A 12,113-nucleotide genomic window follows, 5' to 3' on the forward strand; every position below is an offset into this window, starting at 1 on the left:
GCTAAAAAGGTAGAGGGAAAGTGTCATGGCCTGTTTGCAGGATGGAGATGACAGAACACAAAATGAAAATGCAGAACACACAGAAAAATGCGGACACACATATAGACAGTTGACTCAAGTAATAATACACCGGGTCAGTTTTATTTTTATACTCTAAAAGATTAAAGTTAGTTCCTTGTACGTAACCACCCAGGCATTGCAGCAATGGCCATAAATTCCAGAATAGGTAGCCTTAGGGAAGCAGATATCCCCTGGCTCAAGGTTTCCAGGTGGTTGCTCTAAGCGCTAGGCATAGATCATGGACTGAGATTAGCAAGGATGGGCAAGGCAAGTGACAGGGTGCATTTCTTATCCCCAGCTTTTCTTAGGATGATCCCCTAAGATCTTTGGCTGAACCCTGGAGGCTGTGCCTGGCTTAGGTCACCCCTCCCTTGAGGGGTCTTACCCATCATTGACTAACCAGCCATCTTATAGAATGTACGCAGCAATCACAAGAACAATGTGTTTATCGTGTGGCCTCCAGACCCCCAATGCAGTGGGTCGGGGTAGCTCTTGCTTACTTGCAACTCAGGTCCTTTGTTATGCCTCTAGGCAACACCTTGTTTTTGTTATGCCGCAAGGCAACAGGGGCCTTGTCTGGAACATATTACTTTTAAATGCTCTGGACAGAGCACATACATTACTAAATTTAATTCTTAAACTGGGAAAATATATGTCAGTCCCCTACAGGAAAGGCTTGTAGAATGACTTGCTTAGGGCAACAATGCCAATCACCACCTAATGCCCATTTGGAGAGAAAACAAACAGGAAGAGCACAGTTTTTGTACAAAAATAAAAATTGCAAACAGAAACTTCTCCAACCTGCTCGTGCAGCTGCCATTTTCTTGTTTCGCATTTTGTTCTCCAAAGCTTGCTACGCAGTGAAAAAAAAAAAAAAAGGAGAGGAGAAGAAATGAGACTTCCTGGTATTTTCTATTACTTGACATTAATAAAGATAATATTTCTATGAAGTAGATTTTATCCTACCATTTTCATCTTCTTTTTTAGATCCAGATTTGCTGCCTTCTGGCCCTTGGCAGTAGCATTGAGATAGTAGATGGTCAAACTGAATTTAAAAAAATAAAATAAATTTATGATATTTTTCAGTTACTCAAGTTTCTTCTTAAATTTACATTAAATTTACATTACTGAATCATGGAGTGTTAGCCTAGGAATGGATGGTATGACATTTTCTACTCTAAATCTCTTATTTTACAGATAAAAATGGAGGCCCAGAGAGGGAAACAGGCATCCTCAGCATGACACAGGGATGGAGCTGGCAAGTTAGACCCCAAGGCTCCTAATCCACAGCCTGCTGCTGCTCTGTCCACTGTCTACACTGCCTGACATTAGCTGCTTCTTCTTGGAAATATACTAACATCGATTTAAATTATGATTGAAAGTAACATTTTAAATTGAAGGCATGGCATCCAAGAGAATGGAAAAATCTACTGAAACTTAGGGAATATGTCAAATAAAAAGGAAAATGACTTTGTGCCTTAAATCTCATCCCTTGGCCTTCATGACTAAGAATATAATCCTCACAAGCATAATTAATTACATGCATTTTTTCCATTGAATGTATTCTTTGCATTTCTTCCTCCCTCAAAAAGAAAACACTTTATCAAGGAAAATTCCTGGATTTGAAATGACATTTACATTCTAGAAAGAGCAAATTTTAGCCATACAATTCTGCAAAAAAACCCAAATATGCTTATCTTCGCTTAAGGCAAAACAAACAAAGAAAAAAACACAGTAAAAATAAAAAGGTAACTGATATTACACTTTGTTGCAAATAACTGGATATTGAACACATTCCCCCTACTCTACAACATGCCAGATAATATCCTTTATGAGCCATCTGGTGCTAGCAGCACAATTATTGATAAGGTTGAGCCTGGTTTGTTCATCTCTTATATGATCAACAGGAGTTTGAGTGAAATCCTACACTTGAAAGCATCCAGGGAACTATCTGGCATGCAGTAAGTGCTCAATACATGTGTATGCATGAGTGTGCATGTAAGTGCACGTATTATAAAGATTTTCTTACCACAGTTCCGGGATTTGGAAGATGAACTCAAAATCTCACAAGTCATTTCCAGTTCTGGAATTGTCTATCCATCACGTTTTTCTCCCTTTTAATACACCTTTTATGAATATTTCTCACAAATCATTTTCTAGTCTCCAAAGGAATGAAACTGCAAAAAACTAACCTGAACTCTACTCAGATACTCAAACACCATCCACGCTGATTTAGGATGATCCATCGGGGAAATTCAAAATGCTTGTAATATTCTCTAATTAAAGGTAATAAAAAAGCCAAGCCAATTGCCTGGGCCCGTAAAGTAGAAGATAAGATCTCAGGTTTTTAAAAATCACATCAATAATAAATTGAAATTTGGGTTTTCAACCAGAACCTCAGAGCCAACACTGGCCTTTCAGGACACCTGTTTGACCCACGCTGGCTGCCAGCTTTGCTCCCAGCCATCCCCATCAAGGGCCGGCAAACTGGGCCCCCGGCCACATCTGGCTCCCAGACTGTGTGGTACAGCCCATAACTAAGAAATGTTTTTACATCTCTAAATGGTTATATTAATACTTACATAAGAGTCTCAACTCTTCTTCTTGGCCTAAAATGTCGCTATCTGGCCCTCTGAGAAAAGTATGCCGACCCTGAGTCTAGACCATCCCCAACAAGTGGCTCCCAACCCTCCCGACATTCCCACTGACCCTGAACTGACCCTGTCTGGTGGTGCAAATGAGTGGAGGGAATAGGAATTGGGATAGAACACATGAGTTTGAATTCCCTTATTAGTTACTTGATTTGGGGCAGATCTTCAATGTGCTATTAACGATAGGATTTATGAAGCCAACTGCTCAAGGTTGTTGTAAGAATTAAAGGAATCAATGTATAGATTAGTGCCTATCACAAAGACAGTGTTAGTTCCTTTCCTACACTCTTGAGATAGTTTATTAAATCTTCAGATAGTGGCATTGGGACCATGTTGCTCCTTTGCTTAAAAACAAATGATATGTCTCTCAATAAATTAAGAATGTAGTAACTGAATCTGACATTTATGTTATGTGTGTGTTTTGTAAACAAGATCTCATTAAATATCACTAAAGGGCCTTGACTCTCAAAGGCCACGGGAAATTTATTAACCTGCTCTCAGAAGCCGCAGTAGTATCATGAAAAAGTGGAGAAAGAAAACCACTTCAAAGGCCATCTGGTGCAACACACTGCATTCGGCAGGTCATTTGCTAGCACATCTGTGCCAGAGATTTACTGTGGGATTCTTACTACCACCCGTGATCAAGAGTCTATAATATACAATAGTAATCCGATTCACTGTCTAATTATCCCTACAGATTATTAGCTCACCTTCTAGAAGACATCGTCTCGTGAAAGAATGAGCCTCAGATTTACTGGCAAAGGATCTACTTTAAGTCTGACTGCTACCATTTTACTGCATCCCTCAGCCAGGGAAAATCAGTTCCCTCCTGTAAGTCAGCTTCTTAACTTGTAAAATGAGGAAGATGACCCTGGCCTTCACTACCTTATACGGCTTCTGACTGTGACAGTGACTGTGATGGCAGCAATAACGGGGTCAGAATCCCAGCTCCTTTACTGCAGACCACTGGGAGTTTCCTCCATGAGATTTCCTCGTTTGACCTTTACTTAGAAAAATCCAACCCTCTGCATCAGCTCTGTTCCTAAAGCATCCCTGGGGCTGGTTTGCTCCTTGCCCTCCTTGACTGAGAGCCCTGTCAGTTCCAGACTTTCTGTTCAGGAGGTGCTCAGGGTTGAAAGGAAAGGCCAGGGCACTGTTCTTGGCTCTCCCACAGCAAGTACATATTTTTGCTTAGAATATAGGTTTACCCATGGTGGCCAAGAGTCAGAAACCAGTGAGAGTTATATGGGAACAAAAGTCTCCTGCCAAGTTTCCCTTTCAAAATCACTTCTGACTTTGAAGGGGCTATGGGAACTTCCCAAGATCCTCTGATCCTCTGATTCTATTACGATGGGCACACAGATATCGACAGCCCTCTAAGAGCAAGGACAGGGCAATTTTTAGACCCCTTAAGCCTTTGGCCCTAAAATATAGCCTATAAGATCCCCAGGGGTAATATTAACTTAGAGGTTCATTATTTCTGTATATTCACAGCCATCTGTTTTATGGAACCAGAGGTGGGGGCCGGGTTTGGAGGGAAGCTCAATGTGCTGATTAGATTTAGTATTTAGCATTTATGGGTCCCTTGCTTTAGTTGTTTACAGATAATTATTTTGGTTACTTGGGAACAAATCTTATAATCCCGGGAAGCAAAGACAGATGCAGATGGCTGTGAATTACATCCAATAGGATCAGAATATGGTTCATGAATTTTAGCCTCTCACCCACATGTAATCAGTGTTGAATTTGGTTAGGTTACAGCACAACCCTCCAGTGAGAGAGCTGGAAAAGATGAAACTTAAAATAAGACAGGAAGAACATTACAAAGGCCCTTTCTATGAGTAGAGAAAGCACATACGCCATCACCAAAACGACAGCAATGACCAGTCCGGGGTTAGAAAGCTGTCTCAAGATCTTTGCCATCCAGCTTGGGAAATCATGCTCCAGGGTCTCTCCAATGACTTCAAACATTCTATTTTTGCCACTGGAAAAAAAAGGGGGGACAGGAGAGTTTATTAACAACATATAAAAAAAACCCTGGTTACAGCAAGAAAACTAGAAATCTTCCTCAAGTACTGCCCAGGTACTCTTTCCGGTTAGGAGTTTGACATTTAGCTATAACTCCTGATACTTTGACCTCATATGGTCAACATATGGATTCGATATGAGAAACGTGACTAGACAAACATGTAGTCAAAGCAGTTAAGAAATTAACCATAGCTTTAGGAGAAGATTTTTTAAAACTACATTTCTAAGATTTTGATTGAAATGTATTCTGTAAATAGCTCATACATATACCTCTCAGCCAGCTGTTCTTTCAGGAGAATGCTGTCTTTGGGCCGAGTAAACAGTGTACTCAGTTTCTAATTAGCCTTGGAAATGAGCACAAGGAATGACCCATCAGAATAAAATCCACAAATAATCTAATATCTCTTTCCACGCAATAGCTTCCACCTCATTTTCCACCAGACCTCCTTCATCAGAGATGTTAATAGGTAACCATGATGAGCTCATTCCCTCACTATTTCTTCTCCTACATGGGCTCTAATTAACACCAGCTTAGCTCCCCTGCTAAGACCCGTTAATGTAAGAAGTAGTGTTTCTATAAACTGGAAAAATGAGAGCAAGATGTCTTAACTTGGTATAGAATATCCAGAATTGTATCATAATTTTCATTATGCCAAGTTATTGTTTCCATATATGCATGTTGATTCTACTATGAAAAGTTGTAATTTCAGAGAAGATTTTTGGACTGGGTTTCACCAAATTGTATGTATCATCAGAATAAAGGTTGATGTAGCATTTAACATAATGTTCAGTTTTGCCTTTGTTTTTTAATCTTTAAACATTTTCGACTGCTAAATTAAGATGACCCACAACTCCGAAATCAGATGTCTTTTTTCCCTTGATCTAACTAATACTCCTTCAACAAATAAAGAGAGACTCCAAGTATTTTGTCAGGAGTCTTTGGACTACTGAGGTACAAATTTTGCTTCACAAATTAAAGACCTATAAGCTAATTTGCCAAACCTGTGATACAGATGGGGAAATTAAACTTAGAGACAATTTAGATTATATCGACTTATTCCAATAAGGTTCCTCCTTCATCACTTCATTGCAATCATCTGAACACCTCCACCCCAGCCATGTGGAATACAGGGGAAGGAAGTGGGCAAGAAGGACCAGGAAAGATAATCCATCCTTCGTTCTCCAGCATCTCAGGTTATGGCTGACAAATGTGGTCACAGTGAGGAGACTTGAGTTTTGCAAAAGTATCTCAACCCACAGAAATCTTCTCAGCACCCAGTGTGAAACAATGCAAAGCTGCTAGAGTCCCGAGGGATTCTTGGGGACCTTTTCCAGATCTGGCCTCTTCCAGGTCTGTAGTTGCTTACCTAAGCAACTACAAATCCCCGGCAATCCCCTCTCCTGCCGTGTTATCCAAAGTGTTCATTTCAAGTCCTTTCCAGCTTCCTGTGACTATCCATTCAAGTGATAGGCTGCTGCACTTAATCATAGATCTGCTGTAGGCAAAGCTCTAGCCACTCTGGATTAGCAGAGTTTATGAGGTGGCCTGTCTTCCCCTCTGGGATGTAAGCTCCACAGGACTAGAATCAATGCTTAGGACATAGAAAGATTTACCCCTACATCTCCCCTAGTGCTTGGTGCACAATGAACCATTATTCATTCATTAATTCAAATTATTGACCAGCACCTTACTATGTCCTGGACTCAGAGAAATGAAAACACTCTGCTGCCAAACTCTAGAAATCAGCAAAGATATTAAGAAAAATAACTAATGGGCACATTGAAATACCATTTGGGTGATGGGTACACTAATAGCACTGACTCAAACGTTATAAAAGCTATCTATGTAACAAAAATATTTGTATCCCCTTAATATTTGGAAATAAATTTTTAAAAAGAAAAATGGACAATAAAGTATAATTGCAAATGGGTAATGTAATAGTAGTGTCACAATATAATGTTAACTTTTAAAAGTCTATAAAAAACTGTACCTAGTGTACGGTATTATCTCAGGGATAAAAAATATGCATAAAAGAAAAACCAGAACGTCAAATGCCAAAATGTTGACAGTTGTTATATTTTAGGTTTTTGCAGTTATGGGCAAGGTTTGTTTTCATGTAAAAATATTTCTACAATTTCCAAGTTTTCTAGGATAAACACATATAACTTTTACAGTGAGATAAAAATACATACAAAATAAAATTGCTATTACATAAGAAAGGAGGTGTGTAAAAACTTGGAGAACTAAAAATTGTACAAAATTATTGGCATGGACATCGAGTGTCAGGAAATGTGATGGAACAATTAGAATTGTTTTCATCTGGACATCAAAGAAAAAGTTCTTAAATTGTCTAACTATTTAAGATAAATTCATTTATTAGCTTATAAGAATAATTTCTTTTTTAGAAAATTCACCCTCTCTATTCAGGTCTTATAAAATCAGGACAAACTCAAATATCTCATCATGTTGCTTTGCTGAATAGGTAAACATACCATAGCAACCTCACCTGAAAACATACCTGCACCAGAGAGCAACTGGCCATTACTGTAATGTCTCCACTAACCTACTTCAAATTTATATTTGCCAATTTGCTGCTCACCTGAAAGCCAGATAGTGTCAGACAACCTTCACCAGGAAGGTTAGACAAACCACCTCAAACTCAGAATTCCTAAGGATGGCAAGCCATGATGCTCCTACTAATGCATGTTTTCTCATCTCATTTCTAGGGTAGAGCAGCCCTATCAAACTTTTAATTCTAGACAAATAAACACAATAAACATTATTTAGCTCCAAAACTAAGAGAGTATCAGGAAAATAAACCATCTGACTGACATAGAGATACCCTTTTCCCAGTACACCTTGACTTCAAACTAGTAATATATATGTAGTAATTTCTCCTAAATTTGCCAATTAGGAAATTCTTGGTCAAAGTCAGATACTATGCCTTAGATATACATTAGTATTTTTTTTTTTCAGTAAAAAATCAGAGTAACTCTTCGTAAAACATAAGGAAAGCCAGAGGAGTTAGGGCTTAAAAAGCTAAAAGTGTGCAGCCACTGTATGTATCTAACACAATGATATTTTAAATCTGAATGTGTCTGTGTAACCACCACCCACCTCCATGTTTATGCTGCATTGTTTCTGTTATAGACTGGTAAGGTCCTTTGCCACATTTCACTGAGAAGAATTAACTTCCAATTAAAAAGTTAAATGCACACCTAAAATTTATCCTGGGTATTAAATTGTGCAGGTAATTTGCAATTAACCTTTGAACTGCATATCTCTTGACCATTGTGCTCAGTTTTATTGAGGATTTATTAAGACAAATGTCTCTTTCAAGACTGTAATTTCATATTTAGTCTCCAGATGTCACTGTCTGCATTATTTATTTCAGCCCACTTGGAAACACACACACACACACACACACACACACACACACACACACACACACACACACTGAAATGAAAAGAGCTTGTCAACCTCAGTTTCTCAAGTATGACAGAACTCCAGCTCATTTTGCTTTATCACCTGGCTTAACATTTTCTTTTCTGGTAGAGCAATAACTGGGACTATTAGAGTGAAAATGCTTCTTTTATACTTAGTCTGTGGGCAATGAACCTTTTGACTTTAATTAAATAATGTGGGTTTGACGGCATGAAGGGAAAATTATATGTGGTCCTTCGAGCATCCTGCTTGTCATTCACATGGCCTTGCATATTCTCATTTCTTTCACTGAAAAGGAGAAACAGCTCAAACGCATGCTGGCCAGTGACTTATCCTGCAGAGATCCTTGGAGGGACTTGTGATAGATTCATTTCCAAAGCCCTTTAGGGAATGAAATCTCATCCTGCGGATCCTAGGCCTTTGCTGCCATAGGAAGAACACTGTCATAGAGAACTGCAGAAAAGCACATCTCCAACTTGGATCGAAGAGCCTTATTGACTCCTGATTGCTCACTTGAATGATACTTGGGGAAAATATATATGAGGACTCTCTTTAATTTTTTTTTACCAGCATGTAGCATTTGGTGTCAAAAATTGTGTGATCCTCTTTACAGTAACTCATTATTTAATAATGATTCCATTTCCTGGGTAAAGTGTGGGGCGTTCTTTGTGTTTCCTTGTAAGGTGGTGGTTCACAGGAGAAGCAGCAAATGCTGGCTACGTCTGGACGTGATGGCGCAGCCTTGGGAAAACTCTCACGTCCAGACTGGTGTCATCAAACCTTGCTCTTAGCTATCCCCCAAGATGGAAACAGCTCAGATTCATCATCCTTATTCACCCAGGCAGAGCCTGGAGCAGCATAAATTGTTTTCTCTTTTGTGATTCCCAAAGGAGAAAAGATTAATGGGTTGAATTTGCCTAAGAATCTCCATGCCATATAATGAGCCTGATTCCACCCAAAACATCTCATTTCTACTGACCCAAAATGCCACTGTTTGACAAAAAATGAGCTTCTGCAATGAGCGGCCATTCCCACCTCCACCCCTGATGAAACACCATGCCTTACTCAAATTTCAAAGGCAAGAGACCTGAAGGGGCCACAATCAAAGGACGGCGGGAGGGACACGATCATGTACAAGACAGGCATGGTGGACAGGAAGAGGATGAGCAGCAGCATGCCCAGGTAGAAATTGTTTGATCTGGAAGCTTTGAAGACCCTGGCCTCGGGAACGTTGCAACACATGACGGCCCAGCACTGGAAGTACATGGATGTGTGGAGTCGAAGGATATTGATGCCGGGGAGGCTGGGAGCAAAGAAGGAGCCCATCCTAGAAAGAAAGCAGAGCTCTGCTCAATTTTGATCTTTACTCCATAACAAAGCCACACCACACCTGTTTATTTCACACCATGCTTCTTTTCAGAAGGCAGAAAATATGTTACTGTTTTCAGTCACACAAACCTTTTTTATAAGTAAACCTGACTGATCTATTTCCATTTTCTACATACATTTTACCATTTTCCTCATTATTGTAGGTATTGCAAACATAATTCCTTCCTGGAAAGGATGCTGTTAACTAACTATATCTATTGTCATTAGTAAATTTAAACTACAACAGAGTAAACAATATATTCCAATTGTTTTACTTCTTTCTTCTATTTCTAAAATAAACTTAAATTCCCCCAATATTCAAATCATGTCCATTAATATAACTTTTTAAAAATAATTGACCTTTAAAGGCACCCATTCTATTCTAATAAACTGCACATTTTGATTAATCACTTTTGTCATGGATAATTAATTTTTGCTTAATTAAACAGAAAAATATTAAAATAAATTTTCTTTTTTTGATGCTGTGCATTTTCCCTTTGTAGCTGCTGTGGTATTTTAAAGCTGATTGCAAAGCTGTGTGTATGGCCAATAATATGCTATATTTTGTTGATAATTTATTGCTAGCTTATATGTTTTTGACATGAAAATTCCATGCATCCACTTAAATTTATCTGCTTACTTTCTTACTTTAGCTTGTCCCAGAAATCCTCTGCTTTTTGCATCTGACTATTAAAAAATATTTAAAATACCACTTTTAGGTGGGAACCACTTAGGTGAGGTCATTTTTACCTGATGGCTGAATTGATTATTTCAACAAAATAAGTTTCAATTTTCTGGGATGGAAAAACTTGTTAGCACCATAAAAAAACATGAGTAGCAATTTATTAGTCCAAAACCAAAAGGAACATACATAGGCACTTATTTTATAAACATAAGTGGAGCCCTATCTTTTAAACTGTGTCAACTCTAATAAAGCCCTCAACATTTCTGGTTAGGATTGGTATTTTATACTCCCTGGATACATAGAGTAGTTGTTTAACCAATCCAGTTAAATTTGGTATATCACGGAAACATTAGGGATCTAGATGAAGAAATTAGTTTCTGAAATAATTGAACTGGCCACAGTTTGGTTTGTCTTATTGTTAGGATTCCAGACAACATAGCTGAATGATATTTTACCATAGTAAATTGACCAAAGACTTTGTGGGAATATAAACTATTTTTTCTAATTGAAAGATAGATTTTAAAACAACACAGTATACCTTTGTTACAGGACAGCATGTAAGAAGATGGAACTCCAGAAACATGAGCAGCTGATGGCTCAGAATTGCAAAACACTAGATTAGGTTATATCCGAAAATGCCAATATTGTGATGTAATACACTTGTGTATGATTATGCTTGCCTCCTTCTACACGTCAAATGGCCATGTCACTTGTTTTGGCCAATAAAATATGAATAGAAATGAAGTATCTCACTGCTGGGTAGAGACTTTAAAAGCCCTCTGTGTTTTTTCATTCTCTACTCTCTCTGCTACAGTGACTAGCAATGTTTCAGATGGCTCCTATTCCATCAGTCTGGGTTTCTCAAGCAAGAGTAAGTTCTAAGAGCAGAGCTCTCCCCCAATCCACATTGGACATGTTCTTTTTGTAAGCCACTAAGATTTTGGGGTTGAGTTTCACTGCTACATAACATAATTGATTCTAAAACATAATTTTGTACATAATTCAAAACCTAGACCATGGATATTTCTAGCTATATGTGTGCATTGTTTTTATGCATAGATATGTAAACACATACTATTTTTGCACATATCTATAGATAAATAAATTTTAAAATAAACATCGCAAAGATGTATTTTGAACAAATGCATCAAGAGCCATAAGCTAGAAAAACAGGTCCTGGCACAGTGTAATCTGAACTTAATGCTGGTCTTAGCTTCGTTCATGAATCATTGATCAGTTTGGCTCACTCTGTCCTTCATCCAGACTTGATCCCATCATCTGTCAGTTAAAAATTATTGCAATACCTCAGCCTTATCAAATGCTTCTCTTCCAAAGAGATCAAAGAAAATTAAAGCTTCTTCTATTTAACTCTCCTTACTACTTCAGTGACACATACATGCCAGGTAAATTATTCACATCTGATTAACTGACAAAATGAGGGGGGAAAATGTGACAAGACTGGCCGGAAGGTACCCAATGATGCAGTGTTGAAGCAATGTCCAAAACTCATCTTCTCTCTCACTGTGTGTTCCCTGCTGCCTCTCTACATCCTGCTACGATACAGATATTATGCACTTTCATCATTTAAAAATATTATTACAGAAAAATATGATGTCTATTTCAAAAAAAATAGCATACAAATGAAGGTTTTCTGATCATTCAGCCAAATCATCACAGAATGGATTTTTACCTATAAATGTTGACTTTAATAACATCTGAGTAAATAACCTCTATTACTCAGCAATTCCTGATGCAGTAATTGAATGTCTCCAGTCACAAACCAATGGATTTGCATACAAAATCCCCATGCCGTTTTGATTGTTTCTGTAGAAAATGGTTACACTCAGCCAACAGATCTTCATGCTTCATAAAATAA

General features: G+C 38.2%; 1 protein-coding gene across 1 annotated transcript in view; it reads right to left on the reverse strand.

Moving 5' to 3' along the window:
* LOC105874783 (transmembrane channel-like protein 1) overlaps positions 1-12,113 on the reverse strand; it is a 110,966-nt gene that overhangs the window by 4,499 nt on the left and 94,354 nt on the right. The window contains exons 13-16 of the mRNA XM_012770907.2: positions 9,272-9,511; positions 4,570-4,695; positions 1,027-1,105; positions 862-913 (exon numbers count right to left, since the gene is read on the reverse strand). Of these exons, the coding sequence (XP_012626361.2) occupies positions 862-913; positions 1,027-1,105; positions 4,570-4,695; positions 9,272-9,511 (497 nt within the window). The remainder of the gene's footprint in view (positions 1-861; positions 914-1,026; positions 1,106-4,569; positions 4,696-9,271; positions 9,512-12,113) is intronic.

Source organism: Microcebus murinus, chromosome 12, assembly GCF_040939455.1.
Source record: "Microcebus murinus isolate Inina chromosome 12, M.murinus_Inina_mat1.0, whole genome shotgun sequence".
Lineage (NCBI taxonomy): Eukaryota > Metazoa > Chordata > Mammalia > Primates > Cheirogaleidae > Microcebus > Microcebus murinus.